The sequence below is a fragment of the Vombatus ursinus genome, unplaced genomic scaffold, assembly GCF_900497805.2.
Source record: "Vombatus ursinus unplaced genomic scaffold, bare-nosed wombat genome assembly UNPS02014848.1, whole genome shotgun sequence".
NCBI lineage: Eukaryota > Metazoa > Chordata > Mammalia > Diprotodontia > Vombatidae > Vombatus > Vombatus ursinus.
Genome location: NW_020954626.1, coordinates 1,819,760 through 1,840,465, shown reverse-complemented (window position 1 = coordinate 1,840,465; position 20,706 = coordinate 1,819,760). Strand labels below are relative to the sequence as shown.

Genomic DNA, 20,706 nt, shown 5'->3' with positions numbered 1-20,706 from the left:
TAAAAAAAGAAAAAAGTCTTTTACTTGTCTTTCTCTCATTATTCTGTTGCTGTCTGTATTTATTCATTCCTGCATTTCTATTGTTTGGGGTGTTCAAGAAGCAAATAATATCTTCAGTTCTGGCTTTCTGTGTAAAGTGTTTGAAACTTTTATTGAATATCCATCTTTTATCCTGAATGGTTAAGCTCAGAGTTGCAGGATAGGTCACCTTGAGGAACATCCTAAGCTCCAGTGCTCATCAGAACTCATTATTCCATTCCCTCTTCCTTTTTTCAGTTGGTGCAGAATAATCTTGTATTATTGAAATATCCTTTCCTTTGTATTTGAAGGCCTTTTTCTTGATGACTTGCAGAATTTATTTCTGAATTGAATTATTAAATTTAAACACTGTGTGTCTTGGAATTTGTAGCCTTGAGTTTTTTGTTTTTTTTCCTGAAGGCTATTTGTGAATTATTTCAATTGGAATTTCGTTTTCTATGCTTAAAAGTTCTGGGCAATTCTCTTCTATTATTTCCTTCATTATGGTGTTAAGGTTTTTTTTGGTTTTGTTTTGTTCTTCTTCCATGATCCTTAGGCTCTCTACACCTCCTGTATCCATGTTTTACTTCTGTATTTTGCATATTTTCTTTTAATGGTCTTGTTTTTTTGCTTTTCTTCTAGGTTGTCCTTCATTTCTGTGTATTTACGTTCCCACTCTGTTGTTTCTCTTTTGTTTTTTTGGTGAGGTTTGTCATTGCAAATTCAAGTTTTTCTATTCTCATTATTTTTCCTGTGCATGATGTGAATTTTGCTCTCAGAATTCTCATTTCTCTTTTAAACTACTCTGAAACAGTTACGGTTCATTGTTCTCAAATTCCACAGGTTCCTTTGTCTCATCAAGTGTTGCATCATTTTCTTTTTATTTTGCAGTACTTATACATAGATGCTTTGACCTATATTTGGACTCCAAATTTCTTTCTGATACTGCTTTTCCTGTTGATTTATTAGTTTAGGTTCAAGGTCTTTGAGAGTTCTTCTTCCAGAAAACTTTGGACCTTTGTCACCTTCCTTCCACCCTTCTCTCCCTCCATATTTTCCTTATTCTTAATTCTGACCCCCCCCCTTCCAATTGTGGTTTTCTTGGGGGCTGAATGTCAAAGCCTCTTAGCCTCTTCTCATGGTTCAGCAGCCTAGGTTGCAAGTGACTCTTGGGGTAACAAAATAGGTCCCAGCTGGATTCTGTGTTCTTTTCCTCAAGCTTGATGCACAGCAACTTCACATGTACTCCGTCTTGTCCTAGTGATCACCCCTACTCCCTCTGTTCCTTAGTTCGCTGGTCCAGCACCAGTAGGTCAGAGCCAGATTTTTCCTGGTTCCAGCAGTGCCTGCTTTCCCTACGTTGGCAGTTCAGAGTTTTGTAGCACTGGTGCTTCCAGGTTGTAGCCCCTGGCAGTCTTTTGTTCCTGACAGGATGTGGCCAAGCTGGCTATCAAGGCCCAAGCAAATTTCTGCAGACTGGAGGACTGGGGGGAACCTTGATGTTGCGATGCGTTTTGATATAACCCTGTGTTGCATCCTTGAGTCTCCTTGTGTGGCCTCTCGCTGCTAGTATGGGAGGTGGTGGAGGGGTGCTGAGCAAATTCAGGGTCAGTGAGTGTCAGTTCTTGGGTTTGGGTTTTGTTTTGTTTTGTCTTGTTTTAAACCTTCTTTACAATTGTGGGTGTCCTTGACCATAGAAGTTGCTGAAGGTGCTTTATCCTTGGCACGTAATTTCGGTTTTAGAAAGTTGGAACAGTTCTAAGAATTGGAAAAAATGTCTGGTCCTTTATTTGTTGCTTACGTTACCCAGAAGTTTTCCTTTTGTGCTTTATTTTAATTCTTTATTTTGCCACAGTGATAATTTTCAAAATTGTATTCAACATCAGGTTAAGTTCCTCCCCATCTTGTCTCTTGTCAATAGAAATTATTATTGTTAATAATAATAATCATCTTGAAATGTTTATTGAGTATCAGATACAGGTTGGCCACTGATTATTCAAAGATAAGTTATATGAGTGAGAAAGACCTGGGTTCAAGTTCCTCCTTCCAAATTCCTCCTCCTCCACCCCCACCACAGCTGACTATGTAATCTGTGACGGAGTACTCAAACTGTCTGTGCCCTGGGCTACTTTCTAATGTTCTAATTGCAGAACTCTTTCATACTTAAATAGATAGAGAATTTCTTTATCAGAGAGCTTCCTACACAGATCAAGTTACAAGTCTGGACTAAATAAATAAATCAGAAATAAAATAATGTGCTTAGGCTTTCAGGATACATTATGAATAAGACTGGGATCTAGTTAGTTGAGCAGTAGAATGGTATTTTTTTTTTAAATCTCATTTAGATTAGAATATAAGAAAGCCCTGGAGAGGTAGCAGCTAACATTTTAAGTATTATTAAGTATTCTGAGGAATGAAAGATTACTCTGAAGAAATGAATGCACTCAAACTATTATAGGATATGAAGGCTTAAAAGTATGTAAACATATCAAAAATCAACGATTCTATAGTTATAATTAATTTAGAGTTATTTTTAATAGCTAAATGACTGTGCTAAGTAATAAACAGATTTTATAGAAACAAACTAATTCAAGAGGTTTTCTTTTTCACATGCTTATTTATCTCCAAACATATTATAAACTCTTTCAGGGTAATGTCTCTATGTAATGTATTAGGGTGACTGAGACTGTGTGTGCGCACGTACTCAATGTTGATTATTTTTCCTCTTCAGGATGTTATAATGTAAGACCAACTAGTTTTGCCACATCTGGACAATAGTTAAGAAATGGTCAGTTTATTTTTAAAACAGTAACAACTCTCTCCTGGTGATTAAACAAAAGAAATCTAATTATTTCATATTATTTCAATTATTTCAAAAATAATTTCATTGTTTTTTCTAATTAATCATCATTTATTTCTTCCCCCTCCTATTCTCCCCCCCAATAAATAATAAAAAATAATTTTAAAAAAACTTCCATAACAAACGGAACAAATTCCCACATAGGCTATGTCTACAAGAATGTTTTTCTTTCTGCATATTAAGACTATCACTTATTTCAGAGGAAGTCATTAGTGTGCTTCATCTTTGGTCTTCTGGAATCATGGTTTTGTCATTGTTTTGATAAGTTTTAAAGTTTTTCAAAGTTGTTTCTTTTTAAAATGTTGTAATTATATAAATTGACCTCCCATTTCATCTCACTTTACTCATCATCAGTTAATGGTGGTATTTCCAGTTTCCTGTGAAACTTCCTCGTTAATCATTTCTTATGGTGCTGTGGAATTCATTAAATTTGTATCCTATAATTTGTTTAGCCATTCCGCGGTAGAAGGCCACATGCTGAATTTCTAGTGGTTTTTGCGTTTTTTTTTTTTTTTGCTATAGCTATTTTTATGTGCATGGGCCCTTTTTCTCCTTTGATCTTTTTTTTTTTTTTAATGTCTTGACCTAGTAATTATATTGATGTATAAATGAATAGACATTGGGGCATAGTTTCAAATTGCTTTCCAGAATTCATAACTCTACTAGCAGTGCTTAGCATGTCCATCCTTCCAGAGCGCCTCCAACAATTGTCATTTTACTTTTTTTATGATCTTTGTCAATCTGATAAGCTTGTTATGGAACTTCAGAGTTGCTTCCGTTTTCATTTCTCTAATTATGGTGATTTTGAGCATTTTTTTTTCATATTTCATTGATAGCTTGAATTTCTTCCTCTGAAAATTACCTATTCATATAACCATTTATTGAAGAATGGTCTGGCTTTTGTGTTCAAGGTATTTTGGATTCATCTTTCTGATTGTAGGAAAGTTAATGTCCCTGGACCTCAATTTCCTCATCTATATAATGATAGAATTGGACTGGATGATCTCTTAGGTTCCTTCCATCTCTAAAGCTTTGATTTTTAAGAGCAATTAAGATGTCTGGAATTGTCAGTGTGCAACACAGTTTGGTGTCCACAATGTAGTAACTTACATTTTTGTCTTGTGTGCTACATGGGTGGCACGTAATAAATTGGCTTGATTTTGATTTCTTTTTGGACTGATTTAAGATTTAGATCTCATCCAATATAAATTCTAATAATATTTAATCCTGAACATTCTTGGGGAGATTATTATGTATTTTTTCAAAGGTGCTAGGATAGCTTAAATTTAGCTCAGGATTCAGAATCATATCATATTGTTGAGACATATAGCACATTAAGTGGTCATTTGTCTTCATGTCAGTGAGCTTATACATGTAAACTTCTTTTAAATCTTACTGTAATTGTATATTTGTGTTATTTGAGAAATAATGTTTTAATGTGATACTGAAATACAAATTCCTACTATAAATAATTTTATTTCCCCTTAATTAAAATAATATAAAAGATTGCTTGGTATATTAAAGGTGAAAGTGTGGATATAAATGGAAATAATTTTTTTTTTTGTAACAGATAACTGTTTTCCACATTGGGTCAGATGAACATCAAGATATAGATGTTGCAATACTTACAGCTCTGCTAAAAGGTAAAATCTTAACTTTTGTTTAAAAGGTATCTAAATTTTCTGTACTATATAGCATATTTTCTTTATTTAAAAATGTTACATCTTTTGTTTTTATACCATCTTCATTTTAAAATATATCCCTATCCAACCCCATCTCTGTTCTTTCCTCCCCCAATGAATCATGCCTTGTAACAGAGTAAAAAGCAGGTAAAAAAGAATTTTAAGAAGACCAACCAAAACATTAACAGTAACAGCATATGCCATATTTCACATTAATGAATTTGCCTACCTTTGCAAAGAATGCAGGAAGGTTCTTCATTTCTATTCTGGGACCAAGCTCAGTCATTATAACTGTGTGTAAATTGATTATTATGTGAGAAGATAGATGTTTTCTTTACCTTACTAAATCTTGTGCAAAGATATTTTGCTCAAGAAGCTATTTTGAAAGTCTCATTAAAATGATAGGTATGAGCATTCACTTAAACAGAACAATTCCACATTCAAGTTGATGAGGTAGCTCGCTCAGAAAGTCAAATTCAGTACTTTGTTCTCCACTAAGCTGATACTTTCACAAATAAAGGGAGTGAAGCTTTAGGAGTTAGTGCAATAAGTAGTTGTCTAGCTAGTCCCACAAATATCAATTGCTGTTGTTCTCAGCATGTAACACCCCACCCCTACCTTTCCCACTTCAGATAGAAGTAGGCAATGTTTTTTGGTTTAGCTGTGTAGACAGCATTGATGGCTGGAGTTTTTGAAGTGAAGGTCAACACTCCTCAGAATTCCAGGAGAATGCACATGGTCAGGGACCCCTCAGTGTGATTGGCAGACTGAGGACTCTCCTCTTCTCCACTCTTCTTCATCTTATATCACTCACATTCCTTCTACCACTATCTCCAACTTTACCTCTGTCTCAAATGAAGAGGTGGTGTTACTCCTTACCAAGACTAACTCCTATATCTGCCTGTGATCCCATTCCATCCCATCTCCTTCAGCAGATTACACCCTCTGTCATCCTCCTCTTTCACTTACTTTCAGTCCCTCCTTATGTACAGGCTTATATCTTGCTGCTTACAAACATGTCTGAGTTGCCTCTATCAAAAAAAAAAATCAAAACTTGTGATCTTTTCATTCCAGCAAACTGTCATCTTGTATCTCTTCTGTACTTTGTGGCTTAACTCAAAAAGGCCATCTACAAGAGGTGCCTCCATTTTCTGTTTTGTTTTGTTTTGTTTTTTAGGCATTTGGGGTTAAGTGACTTGCCCAGGGTCACACAGCTAGTTAGTGACAAGTGTGTGATCTGAGGCTGGATTTGAACTCAGGTCCTCCCGACTTCAGGGTTGGTGCTCTACCCACTGCGCCACCTAGCTGCCCCATAATTTTAATTTTCCAAATACTATATTTGAATTTATGTGATTTTTTTTTTTTTTTAATTTTAGGCAGTTGGGGTTAAGTGACTAGCCCAGGGTGACACAGCTAGTAAGTGACAAGTGTTTGGTCTGAAGCTGGATTAGAACTCAGGTCCTCCTGACTTTCAGGGCTAGTGCTCTAGCCACTGTGCCACCTAGCTGCCCCCAGTGCCTCCATTTTCTCTCTTTTCACTTTCTTCTTAACCCTTTCCAAGTCATTATCTGATCTTAACATTCTACTGAAAATGCTTTCTTCAAAGTTACCAGTGATCTCTTAGTTGCCAGATTGAGTGGTCTATTCTCAATCATTCTCAGCTTCTCTGTAGCCTTTGAAACTATTGATCACTCTCTTCTCTTTAGATTTTTGGGATACCACTCTCTCAGTTCTTCTCCTCCCTATCAGACTTCTCCTCAATCTTTGCTTGCTCATCCAGATCTCACCTCTAACCATAGGGCTGTCTCAGGGTTCTTTTATTTCCTTCTCTTCTCTAATCCCTCTTTACTTCACTTGGTGATCTTATCACCAAGGATTAAATTACCATCTCTATGATAATGATTATCAAATCCGCCTTTCATGTTCCAACCTCTCTGCTGACCTCCAAACTCACATCTCCAGGCTGCAACTGTTTATCTTTCCCCTTAAATCCTCCCCCTTGCTGCCTTCCCTATTACAAGGGCAACATCATCTTCCTGGTTCCTCAGGCTCACAACCTAGGTGTCATCCTTAGCTGCTCCCTTATCTGTCATAACCAGTCTGTTGCCAAGACCTGTCAATTTCACCTTTGCAACCTCTCTCAAGTATGCCTCCTCTCCTGATTCTGCTACCAGTCTGGTGCAAGCCCTCATCACCTCATGCCTGTAGCTATAGACTGCTGGTGGGTCGGACTGTCTCAAGTCTTTCCTCCATTCATTGATTCCTGCCACATACTCTTTGATGCAGTGACACTGGCTTCCTTATTTTACAAATAAGCCGTTCTTTTGGCTTCAAGCATTTTCTCTGGCTGTCTCCCATGCTTTGATTGCTCTTCATTTTCATCTCTGCCTATTGGCTTCCTTTAAGTCCCAGCTTCTACAGGAAGCCTTTCCCAACCCCTCTTAATTCTGGTACCTTCCCTCTTTTAATTATTTCCTATTTATCCTATATAGAACTTGTTTGTACCTACTTGTTTGCTTGTTGTCTCCTTCATTAGATTGTGAGCTCCATGAGTGCAAGAACTGTCTTTTTTCTCTTTTTGGATCTCCAAAGCTTAGCATAGTGCCTGGCACATAGTAGGAAATTAATGGATGTTGACTGACTAATTGAGGGAATTTAGGCATCAAGGGGCCCTAGACATCAGTGAGGTTGTGACATTGTAGTGCTGATAAAGTACAGCTGTGATTGATTCATTTAAGCTGTCACTTTGTGGTTCTGAGTGTTTTAAGAAAGCAGCAGCGACTCTTACTGAGAGACCTTTAAAAAGGCTAAAGAAGTCACTTAGCATTGGTCAGCCCAGTTAGGCTTTACCGTAGATGTTAGTTTCATTTTTTGGATCATCCATCTCTAGCCTTCTGACCATGGGTATACTTGACTGTCTTTTTTTTTTTCCCTATGGTGAAAATTTTCTGATCTTTCTATCCAGAATTGAAGTCAGTAAACATTTATTAAGTGCCTATTATCTGCCAGGCACTGTGCTAAAGCACAGAGGATACAAAGAAAGGCATCACAGACCCTACCTTTAAGAATCTCATCATCTAACAGGTAAAGGCAACCCAGAATGGAAACCTATGAATACCTAAACTTTTTCTTTCTTCTGAAACTATTAGTTCATTCCTTCTGAGCATCATCTGACTGTCCAAGCTATATCTCTATCAACATAATATCTCTCCCCCTAAATCGTTTTTTCATTCAGACCCATCTGTTTTGTTTGAGGACACTATCATTCTTCTAGGCATCCAAGTTATAAGCCGGGAGTCATCCTACATTTTCTTCTCTAAAACTCTTAATACCCAGTTAATTGTCGAGTCTTAGCTTTGTTTTCTTTTCTGTACCTACATGCCCACTATTCTATTGTACATTCTCTTCGCCCCTCTTTTGTACTATTGCAGGATCCTCTTATTTGTTGTCCCAGCTTCCAGTCTTTACCCTCTATCCATTATGTACAGAGTTGCCAAACTAATATTCCTAAAAAATATAATTGGCCAACTGGAAAAAAAGTACACTGAAGAAAACAAGTCCCTAAAAAATACGGTTGGCCAACTGGAAAAAAAATATACTGAAGAAAACAACTCCTTAAAAAGCAGAATTGGCCAAACAGAAAAAGGCAGCACAAATACTGACTGAGAAGAACTCCTTAAAAAATGTAATGGCCCAAATGGAAAAGGAAGTTTTCCACAACTTCAGTTTCAACCTTTTTCTGTTAGGGGAAAAAAAATCAAATTTCTCAGCCTGACGTTTAAAACCCTTTCAAAACTAACTTCATATTACTCCCCTTGATATACAAGTATGTACGTATATGTGTGTACACACACACACACACACACACACAAGTTTCCTCAAGCATCAGTAGAGGTGTCACTTCCTTTGGCAAGAGTTTTCATGATCCCTGAGTTGGTAGTATTCTTTGCCTCCTTAAAAAAGTCTATTGTATATAGTTATGTATTTAATTAGTATTTTTTTTAATTGAGTTGAGATAGTTATTACTTACTTTGTTTTTCTTCACAAACCCTTATAGCACGGTAGGAAAGTTTTTGATAACAGATTTAACTTGTCTTTTAGGGGAATAATCATTGTAGATATTCATGTTTTAAAAGGTGGCAATTTTGTGGATTTTACATGTTGATACATTTCCCCTTATTTGATTCAGGCACTAATGCATCTGCATTTGACCAACTTGTTCTTACACTGGCATGGGATAGAGTTGATATTGCCAAAAATCATGTATTTGTTTATGGACAACAGTGGCTGGTATGTAAACAATCTTTATTCTGAATGAAACTTGGAAGTTTTTATAATAACCTGAATAATTGTATAATTCACTTAGCCTATGATTTAACTTCTTTTTTTCATTAATCCTCTTGATCTCGATCCATTTAGAGTTCCTCCAACTGGAACTGATTTCTCCCTATTCATATTTCTTCTATTCAGTATTTCATTTAAAAGGTGGCGACTTTGAGAGCATGCTCTTTTTAAAATGATTGTTGGTTGTTTTTCTGAACTAGCTTCCATTTAAAGTGCAAGAATTATAGTAAACCAATGAAGAAATTAATTCTGGAAATGAACTTTGGCCCTTAATATTCTTTAGTGTTAGGGTTCACATACAATACATTCCAATTGATTTTAACCTTATAAAGAAAAATAAATAGGTCTCTTACATAGTGAGAATCTACATGAAAAAAGACTTTAAAAATAACATAATTTTTATTAACATATGTAGTTTTGCAGTAAATTTGACAATGAACTCTTCAAAAGACTACAAAAATGGTTTATTTAGCTATAGAAGTCGATGGACTTTTAGAGTAAAGAAAAAATATTTACTAAAGATAAAACATTGATTTGTATAGTTTGCTACTATTGCTCATACTGCTGGTCTGCTTATTCTAAAGCCTGAGGGAGGAGTTGGAGATCATTGTGCCACTACTGTTTACACTACATCAGTAGCCTGAGCCTTGGTCCCCTGAGTGCCCTAGGTATCTCTCTGAAATCATTAAGTCGCAAAGACTTGTATTAGTAGTTTCCTCATCTGAGAATTCCGTATACCCATAAAATCTTGGGTCCAGTACCTGTCTCTATATTTATTTAGCACAGTAATAGCAACGCTTCTCTCTGGAACATCCTCTTCTGTGTGGTTTTGACTTTTAAAAATAAACTTACTGATTTTTTTTTTTGTTTTTACATCACTTGTATTTCCCAAATTATCCCTACTTTTCTTGCCATTGAGCCATCCCTTATAATAAAAAATAAAAAAAGAGGGGGGTAGTGGTTCAGTAAGACTAATCATAATTTTTAAAATCTAACGTTTGTATTTGGTGTTCCACATCCATAATCTCTCCTTTCTGCAAAGAAATAAAAGTGATACCTTCTTAAACCTCTTCTTTTGGGCTAAACTTGATCTATAGTTTGATAACATCTCTTTTTCAGTAAACTGTACTTTAATTCATTCCCCCAACTCACTGATACTGGTTGAAGAGTCATATTCCTTGCTCTCAAGTGTCATTTCCAAGTTCTCTCTCTACCACCATCTCCCTTTAGCCTCTCCTCCTTTGAAATTGGCTCTACCATATCTACCATCCAATCAAAATCTTGGTGGTTCTTGTCTACCAGTCTCCAGAGCACTCTCTTATTTCCTCAGTGAGTTCAGTACCTAACTCACAATCTCTCTCTTCTCCTCAATTCCTGTCCTTATGCAAGGGGACTTTAGCATACATAGTGATACTCTCTCAAGTACCCTCATGTCCTATTACCATCTTAACCTCAACCTGATCCCATCTCAACTACACACAAAAATAATCATACCCTTGGTCTTGCCATCACCTGCAAATGTTCTACTTCCATGTTCATGTACTCTAACATTCTCTTATCTGATCACAGTCTATTTTTCATTTCACTTCTTCTGCCTTACTATCTCAAACCCTATTCTTCATTTTTACTATAATCTCCAATTTCTCATCCCATCGGTTCCTTACCAGGCCATCACCTCTGCACTAGCATTCCTCTCATTCACTTTTTGACCTTTAGGTAAACCAGTTCAGCTCTACACTCTGCTTGAGTTCTTTTCCCCTTTATATTAGCCCTAATCCTGCCCTGCCTGGCCTTAGTCCTGAGTTATTCGAATCTTTTGCCTTTCCTCCTATTCACCTGCTGATGAAACTGGAGAAAATAAAAAAACCCTGTTGACTCGATCCAGTACAAAACTTTATGATCTCAACTGTGTGCCACCATCATTATAGCAAGACCTTTCACTTAACGTGAATTGATGCAAAGTGAATTGAACAGAACCAGGAAAACGTTGTACACAGTAATAGTAATATTGTATGATGATCTGCCATGAATAACTTAGCTATTCTCAGCAATACGATGATCCAAGACAACTCTGTAGGGCTTATGATGAAAGGTGCTGTCTATTTCCAGAGAAATACTGGTAGAGCCTAAGTGCCGAACAAAGATACTTTTTTTTTTTATTTCTTTATTTTTCTTGAAGTTTTTTGGGTTTTTTTTTTTGTCTGTGTTTTCTTTCACAGAGTGACTTATGTGGCACTGTGTTATGCCTGACTATACATGTATAAGCTATATCAAATTGCTTGCCTTTTCAGTGACGTGGGAGAGAATTTGGAACTCAATATTTGAAAAAGAAAGGATGTTAGAATTGTTTTTACATGAAATTGGTAAAAAATGAAATATTAAATAAGGTTAGAAAAAATAGAAGACAGTCTCTTTACACCTCCTTAATTAACTCACTATTCCAAACTTTTTTGTCTCTTGTCAAACTTTCTACACGTTTTTCTCCCCACACCTCAACTAAGAATCTTGCTGAATATTTTACTGGTGGAAAAAAATGAGGCCATATGCAAGATCTCTCTTCTGTTCTCATCTTGTACCACTATGATGCCTTTTGCCAGTATCTTCACCTTCACCCTTGTCTCACATGAAGAGAGGGTCCTTCTTTCTGTCAAGGCAACCCCCACTACATGCACAATTGATCCTATTCTACCCCATCTTCTGACAGATTGTGCCCTCCATCATCTCATGTCTTTTTTAAATTGAACTTTATTTAATTAAAAGGGGAGCTGCCTCCCCTTCCCTCATGAAACTGAAAGAAAAATAAAATCCATGTTACAAACATGTATAGTAAATCTAAAAGCAAAATGTGTGTGGGGAGAGGCAGTATCTCATTCTGTACTCTTAGTCCTTCACTTTTCAGTCAGGAAGTGGATAGCATATTTCATCATTCGTCCTCTGGAATCATGTTTGCTTATTATGCTGATCAGAGTTTCTTAGTCTTTCAGAGTTGTTTGTCTTTATTATATTGTTATCATTGTACAAATTGTTCTCCTGGTTCTGTTCATTTTATTCTACATCAGTTCTTAATAAGTTTTACAGGTATTTCTGAAAGCATCCCTTTCATTATTTCTTAAAAGACAATACTATTCTTAGAAGACAGTACTCTAGGGGGCAGCTAGGTGGCGAAGTGGATAGAGCGCCTGCCCTGAAGTCAGGAGGACCTCAGTTCAAATTCAGCTTCAGACCAAACCCTTTACTGGCTCTGTGACCCTGGGCAAGTCACTTAACCCCAATTGCCTAAAAATGTTAGTAAAAAAAAAAAAAAGACAGTACTATTTCATTACATTTTCTTTGTTACCTCAAAAAGACATAATTTTTTTTAGGTACAGTTTTACTTAGGACTAGTCCTTCCCTTAATGTACCCTCACGGATTTCTCCTTCTCCCTTACTTTCCTATCTCCCACTTGAGTGAGATGTATTTTTGTACCTAACTCTGTGTGTGTTCATCCTGTCCTATGACCAGTTTAGATGAGAGTTAGTTCAATGTCAGCTGCTCCCTCCCACCCCCTACTCCCTCTTTCCATACATGCCTGTTTGTACACCGTAATTGTGTGAAATAATTTTCTGTCTTTTACGTCCCCAATGTATTCTTTTTCCCTTCTCTTTCCATTCTTAAAAATCATCAAGACATATTCGAGTCCCTTTATGAGCCATGATAATGATAGGCTTCAGAGGTGACACATACACATTTACCTATATTAGGGAAGGCAAGAAAAGGAAATAAGCATTTGTCAAGTGCCTTCTGTGTTCCAGGCACTGTACTAAGTGTTTTACAGATCATTTTGATCCTCACAAAAACTATGTAAGGTAGAAGCTGTTGAGGAAACTGAGAACAGAGGTTAAGTAACTTTGACTTGCTCAGAATCATGCAGCTAGTGAGCATGAAGTGTCTGAGAGTGGGTTGGATCTCATGTCTTTCTGTGCTTTATCCATCATACCATCTAGTGGGCCTGTTAGAACATAAACAATTTATCCTTTTCTGGTACTCTATCATTGTTCATTCCTATTTGCCATTTTATGGTTCTTTTCATTCCTGTGTTTGAATTTGAGAATTTCTACTTAGCTTTGGTCTTTCCATCAGGAATGCTTGAAAGTCCTCAGTTTCATTAAAGATTTTTCCCCCCTTTAAGATAATACTCAGTTTTGTTGGGTGCTAAGTTATTCTTGGCTTAAAGTACGAGTGTGTCTGTGTCTGTCTGTATCTTTTGCCTTTTAGAATGTCATATTTCAAACTCTCATTCCTCTTTATAGTTCTGGCTACTAAATTGTATGTGATTGGGGCTCCTCAGTACTTGAATTCTTTCTGATTGTTTTCATTTTTTCCTCTTTTGTCCTGGAAACTGGATTTTGACTATGTTCCTGAGAGTTTTCATTTTAGAACTTGTTTCAGGAGATGACTGGTAGATTCTTTTAATTTCCATTTTGTCCTCTGGTTTGAAGAGGTCTGGTCAGTTTTCTGTTAAGATTTCTTGAAATATTTATGTCTGTGCTCTTCTTTTGCTCATGACTTTCAGATAGTCTAGTCTTAAATTTTTTTCTCCTTCTTCTGTTTTCTCAGTCTTCATCCTTCTTGACCTCCTTGCAGCCTTTGATCACTTTCTTCTCTATACTTTCTTCCTTGTAGGTTTCTATACACAAAGTACTCTATTGTGGTTTACCTCCTACCTTACCTGTCTGATGACTCCTTAGTGTATTTCACTGGATTTTTGTTCAGATCACACCCATTTTCTGTGAGCACTCTATAGGGTTCTGTCCTAGGCTGCCTTCTCCTTCTATATACTGTTTCACCTGGTGACCTCTTCAGCTCCCCCAATTTCTATTCTGTACAGTCTCTGTACTGATCATTCTCAGATCTACTTACCTAGTCCAACCTTTAGTTTCATATTTCCAATTGCTTGTTATATATCTCAAACTGGATGTTTCATAAACATCCTAAACTTAGTATCTCTAAAACTGAACACATTATCTTTCTTCCCAAGCCTTCCTCGCTTCTTATCATATCTTTTTTTGTTGAGGGAACCACAATTCTCCCAGTTACCTAAGCTTACACCCAGGGGGTCATCCTCAATTCCCCACTCTTCCTTGTCCAATCTTTTTTCATGTGCTGTTGATTTTACCTTTCTAACATCTCTTATATATGTTCCCCTCTCTCCTCTGACAGTGCTATTACCCTGCTTCCATCTCCTCACACCTAGACTACTGTAGTAACCTGTTGGTTGTTGACCCTGTCTCAAGTTTCTCCACTCTAGTCCACTTAACTGTCCAATTAATCTTCCTGAGTCAGAGATCTGATTATGTCATCCCAACAGTAAACTCCATCTAGAAGATCAACTACAAAACCTTCCATTTGCCATTCAAAGTCTTTTACAGCCTGGCATCTTCCTATAGGTCTGGTCTTGAGTCTTACACCTTGACAACATACTGTTCAATCCAGTGATACTGGCTTCATTGTTCCTCACATAAAACACTCCATCTCTAGATTGTCAGCATTTTCACTGACTGTTATCCAAATCTGCACTTCTCCTTATCTCTACTTCTTGGCTTCCTTGGCTTAGTTTGAGTCCCAGCTAAAACCTCATCTTCTATGAGAATCCTTGTTTGATCCCCGTTAATCTCACTGCATTCCCTTTATTGATTGTCTCTTATTTATCTTTTACACAATTTGTACATAAGTGTTTTTATGTTGGCTTCTTTATTAGTCTTTGAGAATAGTGACTGATTTCTGCTTTTCTTTGTATCCCTAACTTAGCATAGTGCCTAGAACACAGAATGCACTTAATAAATGCTTATTGATGTACCGACTAAAACAAACTCCTTATATTCCAGACCTTTCTTGTTCATTCATAGGAAATGTAAGTGTTCAGCTTATTCTGAGAGAGGGTCCTTCAGTTATTGGCATTTGCCTTTTTCTTCCTGGAGAATACTAGCAATTGTAAAATTTAGTTGAGAGAGATAGCTTCCAGTATTTCTGTATGGCTTGTACTTAAATTATAAATGTGCATTTATTCTAGATTATAATATTTATGACTTCATGATCTCATTAGTTCTCTTAATCATATTATAGAAACTTTGGACTTGGCTGAAATCATAGCCAATTTTCCTTCCAGTTTTGTTTCAGTTTTTTAAAAAGTGAAGTGAGTGGCTATGATCTGGCCTACAGGTTCCATAAATATAAGCAAACTCTTTATATTTTACCTTTTATCTCAATCCTTCAGATTCTGTTTACTTATTTTAAACAGATAAGCCTTATGTTATTTCAAAGCATTCCTTTCATGATAGTGGGAGGGAAAAATTATATGTATGTATAGATAGATAGAGGGCACAGGGTGAGTTGAAGATGGAAAATAAAATTAAGGGGTGAGAGGATTATACTGGGAGGAGAAAGGGAGAGGTAGAAAGGGGTAAATTATCTCATAAAAAAGACAAGGAAAGGCTTTTACAGTGGATGGGAAATGGGGGAAGGTGAGAGGGAATGAGTGAATTTTGTTCTCATAGGATTTGGCTTAAGGAGGGAATAACATACACAATTGGGTATGGAAATCTATCTTACCCTACAGGAAAATAAGGGGGGAAGGGGACAAGAGAGCAGGGGGATGATAGAGGGGAAGGCAGATTGGGGGAAGGGATAATCAGAAGCAAACACTTCTGAGGAGGGACAGGGTCAAAAGAGAGAATAGAATAAATGCGGGGTGGGATAGAATGAAGGGAAATATACTTAGTTTTTCACATCATGACTACTATGGAAGTGTTTTGCATGACTGCACATGTGTAACCTATCAAGTTGCTTGTCTTTGCAATGAGGGTGGGTGGGGAGGGAGGAAGGGAGAAAATATGTAACCCAGAGTTTTAAAAACACATGTTAAAAAAAAATTCCTTTCTTTCCCACTCTGAAATCTGAATTTTCTATTTATGCATATGACTTATTACTATTCTCATCCATCATTATTGAGGGAGAACTAGATATAAATGTTCAGAATGAAGTCAGTTGTGGTTATATTTTTATAACTATTTGTAAAAAATCTCATTTAATTAACATTGCTTAAATATGTTGTTTTTCTTGGTTCCCTTTTAGGTTGGATCTTTGGAACAAGCTATGTTAGATGCACTTGTAATGGATAGAGTTGCATTTGTAAAACTTCTTATTGAAAATGGAGTAAGCATGCACAAATTCCTTACAATTCCTAGGCTAGAAGAACTTTATAACACAGTAAGTATTTTAAATTTGAAAAAGTTGTATCAAAAGTAATATTTTTAAGGCTCAAAGTACTATCTATGTCATGTCTTCCATCTTTATCAAAAAGCATTTATTAAGTGCCTACTCTGTACTAGGCACTGTGCTGAATGCTGAGGATACAAAGAAAGGTAAACAGTCTCTGCTGTTAACAGAGCTCACAATCTAAAGGGGAAGACGAGCACCAAACGGATGTATAAACAAACTTTACACTAGATAAATAGGAAATGATTAACAGAGGGAAGGCACTAGAATTGAGGGAGTAGGAAAAATTTCCTGACAAAGTATTATTTTAGCTTAGACTTAAAGGGAAGCCAAGAGGCAGAGATAAGGCAGGAGAGCATTTCACAAAAAGCAGACAGCTAGAGAAGACACCCAAAAATGTAGTGTCCTGTTTGTGGTATAGCAGGTAGGCCAGTGTCATTGAATCAGAGAATATGTAGGTGCATATAAGGTATAAGAAGACTAGAACAGGTTGGGTGAGATGGGAAGAGGTGGTTTACAAAGGGTTTTGAATGCCAAAGAGAGGATTTTTTATTTGATCCTGAAGGCGATAGGGAGTCACCAGAGTGGATAATCAGTTCATTTGGGGACATCTTAACTTGTAGTTCTCCATTGTCTCATGCATTATGACTGAATTCCATTATGTTAGTGGTTCTCAAAGTGTTTTCATGGATCCCAAGACCCTTTCAGGAGGTTTGTCCAGTTGAAACTATTCTCATACTAATACTAAGACATTATTCAGGTATTACTATATTCTTTTCCAAGTACGTATCTGTGTGAGGCCTGGTTTTCTTTGTATATGGACAGTTCTCACATTACTTAAATTCTCATTCCACAAATTCAGCTCCCACAGGGAAGTGTAGATGTAGGGGCTTCAGCAGTGACAGTAGCTCCAGTGCAGCCTTGCCAGGGTTCTTCTGTTTCATGTACCGAAGCCATGTTGGAGCAGAGAGGAAAGCTTAAATTAAGTGAGAATTGGCTATATTTCAACCATATCTCGTCAATAAATAGCTCTTTGGGGGTCCTTGATAATGTTTAAGCATGTAAAAGAGTCCTGAGAAGAAAAGGTTCTTCTGCTGTTCTACATGGATATCATTCCTTTTTTCCTTAAATTGCTTCACTTATATTAAAACGATTCCCTGTGTTCTTTTATCTGTTGATTCCATTTCTGGTATGTGAGCTGTCCCCTTCCAATTCACTAAATTTTCTGCTTCCCACTACTTGTTATACTTTCCCAATCAGTTATTCACAAAAAAAAAAAGAAGTCAAATGCTGTATACTTGTAATGGAAACTCTTGGTTTTGAAGAATATTGGAGGAACTCTATCTTCTTTCATTGATGGTTTTGCATATGCTGTTAGATGAGGTTAATTTATCAGCTAGTTTTGATTAGCTGGTGGGGTTTTTTGTTGTTTTTCAAAAAAAGAGAAAGCTCAGTGGATGGGGACTCTCTATAAATGCCTATTATAATGGTTAAAAATCAAAAGATGTCTTTCCCATCTTTTTAAAAGTGTGAAGCATTACTTTTCCCCACTTGTGGAATGCAATTCATTATTTTACTTATTTTACTTAAAATATATTTACCTAGCTTTGAATATAATTTAAATCTTAAAACATTTTAAATTCTTAGTTTTATGCTTCTTTTCCTTGCTATGATAAAATATTGTTTTTTGGAAATATGTTTAGAAACAGTTCCATAGAAGTTTAGATCTAGAAAAAAGAACGTAACTCATTTATTCTTACTTACTCATTTTACAGATCAGGAAACTGAAGCAGACTGGTAATGTGACTTTTCTAAGTCAGACATCTACTTACTGGCATTCCAGTGCCCATTGCATTAAGCTGTACTATTTTTCACATATTCTTCCTTTGCACCCTAAAGTCTCTAATTGTTAAGAGGACTTTGGATTCTCCATTGCCTCAGTACTTTCAAGGAAGTCTATAAAGGAAGTGTTTGTACATTAAATCCTACTTCATTCTCATTGTACCATTGATAAAGAATTCTAAAATTTCTTCATTTGATCTACAACCAGTTATTTGACTGTTAGTGAACATGTAGTATTAATTGTTCCTTCCTAGCTACAGGAGAGTAATACAAAGAAGTATAATCCCTCACCTCTAGAAGCTATAATTTAGTTGGAGATTAAAGAGTCAGTAATTATTTTTTAAGCACCCACTATTCAATACACGGTGGTAAGCACTGAAAGAAACAAAATGGCAAAATAAGACAGTCCTTATCCTTGAGGGCTCAGAAATTTTGAACTAAAAAGGAACCTTTGGGACCTTATTGGTATTCTAGTCCAAATACTTCAGTTTACAGCTGAGGAAACTGAAGCTCAGAGAGAGAGGGTGTTGATTTTTGAAACTGGATTTCCCTCAATAAATTTTTTAAAATCTTTATGTCTTAGGTATCTTTACTGGGAAGAGAGACTATCAGAGAGCCAGGGCATTGTGAAAAGATGTCACAGATCACTAGCAGTACAGGCTTTATGATACAGATTTCCAAGAAGAGGTTAGAAAAAGGAGAGAACTTATTGTCAAGTCATAAATAAGGAGGAACTTGATGTGAGCCTCACACATGGAGAGGAGGGGATGAGGTAGATTTGGCAGAAGTTCTTACATGATGAATTCTCTTGACTTACAAAATCATAGAATTTTTGAGTATTTGTGTTTGTACATACAAATTTTTTTTTTAATATATTTTTACTATTTCTACTAGAATACAATCACTCCTACTTCATGAGCTTTTACTGTTGAGACAATAATCATTAGGTATTTTGAACTATTTTACCTACAGTATAACAGAATCCTAATTTTATAATAATGCTTTACTATAATTTCTTAGTCTACAAATATTTATTAAGTGCTTGCTATGTAGTAAGCAATGGAGCTAGACCCTGGGGAATACAAGGGAAAAAAATTAGATAGTCCGTGTCCTTCATGAACTTAAAGACTGGCAAGGGAAGAAACAGGTACATAGATATATATGAAATAAATACAAAGGAAAGGTGTTTTAGGAGGAAAGGCACTAGTAGTTGAGAAATCAGGAAAGTCTATTGTACTTGGTTGATAACAACTACCTCTTACCTTACTGACTAATTAAACTGATATTATAACCTAGTCACCTGGGCCATTATAAACAGCATTGAAGCTTTTGACTTGAGATGCTCATTCTCTCCACTTTGACTTCCTTAAAAATATCTGGTAGTTTATGAGAAAATCCTTGTATGAATGATCAATATGCTCAGAATCTTTCTATAAATTAATCTTTGTTTTTGAATTCTTCCTAAGCTTCATTGATAGTTTTCTAGTAATTTTAATATTTGTAATGTTGTTTTTCCTCACTTTCCATGAAGAAACAAGGCCCAACTAATCCAATGCTATTTCACCTTGTTCGAGATGTCAAACAGGTATGTTTTTATTTTCTTTGAAAATAGAGTAAACCCTTAATTTTTTTTATAGGACTTAACAGATAGAGTTATCCTAATAGGCAAAATAACTATTTTTTTTTTGTAATTTCCTCTAATATTCCTCAAGATAGGTAGTGGCATAGTGGATAGACAGCTTGCCTTGGAATCAAGAAGAACTGAATTCAGCTCCTGCCTCTGACCTTTATTGACTGTGTGATCCTGGGCAAGTCTTTTAGTCTCTCAGTTCCCCGGCAAATCTCTAAGACTTCATAGAGCAGAGCAGTTACTGATCTGCATTATCATATCAGTGAAATCACTGGTCATAAATATAAATGTAAATATGTCCTTAAAGAGTCATGAAAACAAAGGAACTCTTTCTGTCTAGATTTGGTTGTTTATTAATTTGCATTGTTGCTAATGAAAGTTTGTTTTTAAAAATTATAAAATGTAATGACTTGTAATAATACTTAAGTGCATGAGTGACTCCTGAAAGAAGCTTGTCATGTTACTCTTCTGTACCCCTCTATCTTTCCTTCCCCATTAACAATAAAAGATTTTTAGGTTGATTTATATTAGAATAATTCAGAAATAAAAGTATACATCTATGTGACACTTTACTCTTCAAAATATTCTGTATGCATAATTTTATATAACCCTTATCAAAAATCCATTGAGTTTTTTGATCTTGTGGTGTATTCTAATTTAGCTGTAATTATGATTATCAGGGTATATTGGCAGCTCAAACCTACAATCTATAGTTTATGCAACTCTATGCTGCCTCTCAAAATTATTCATTTATTTGTTTAGGAGGCTGTGTCTGTATATACTCAGATGACTTTATTTAAAACATCTTGCCCAGTGAATGCTTAATTTGGAAGTATTTAGTTTTTATCTATTCCCCTTAAAATCTTTGACTGTTTAGTTTCTAAGTTCCTCATTTCAGTGCCCTTTATTTGACTCTCATCAGATGACAATCCAGGAGGAAAGATTTGGATTATATTCTAATTCTTGTTTATCAATTCTATTTTTTTAAACTGGTACCACTTAAGATTCTTTCAGAAGGAAACATTTAAGTGATTAGCATGAGAGAAAAAGATGGCAAGCTTTGGGTCCAGGAGTT

General features: G+C 36.0%; 1 protein-coding gene across 2 annotated transcripts in view; it reads left to right on the top strand.

Moving 5' to 3' along the window:
* TRPM7 (transient receptor potential cation channel subfamily M member 7) overlaps positions 1-20,706 on the top strand; it is a 135,860-nt gene that overhangs the window by 62,998 nt on the left and 52,156 nt on the right. For both annotated transcript variants that reach the window (XM_027840771.1, XM_027840770.1), the window contains exons 10-13: positions 4,449-4,521; positions 8,750-8,850; positions 16,016-16,150; positions 19,533-19,586. In XM_027840771.1, the coding sequence (XP_027696572.1) occupies positions 4,449-4,521; positions 8,750-8,850; positions 16,016-16,150; positions 19,533-19,586 (363 nt within the window). The remainder of the gene's footprint in view (positions 1-4,448; positions 4,522-8,749; positions 8,851-16,015; positions 16,151-19,532; positions 19,587-20,706) is intronic.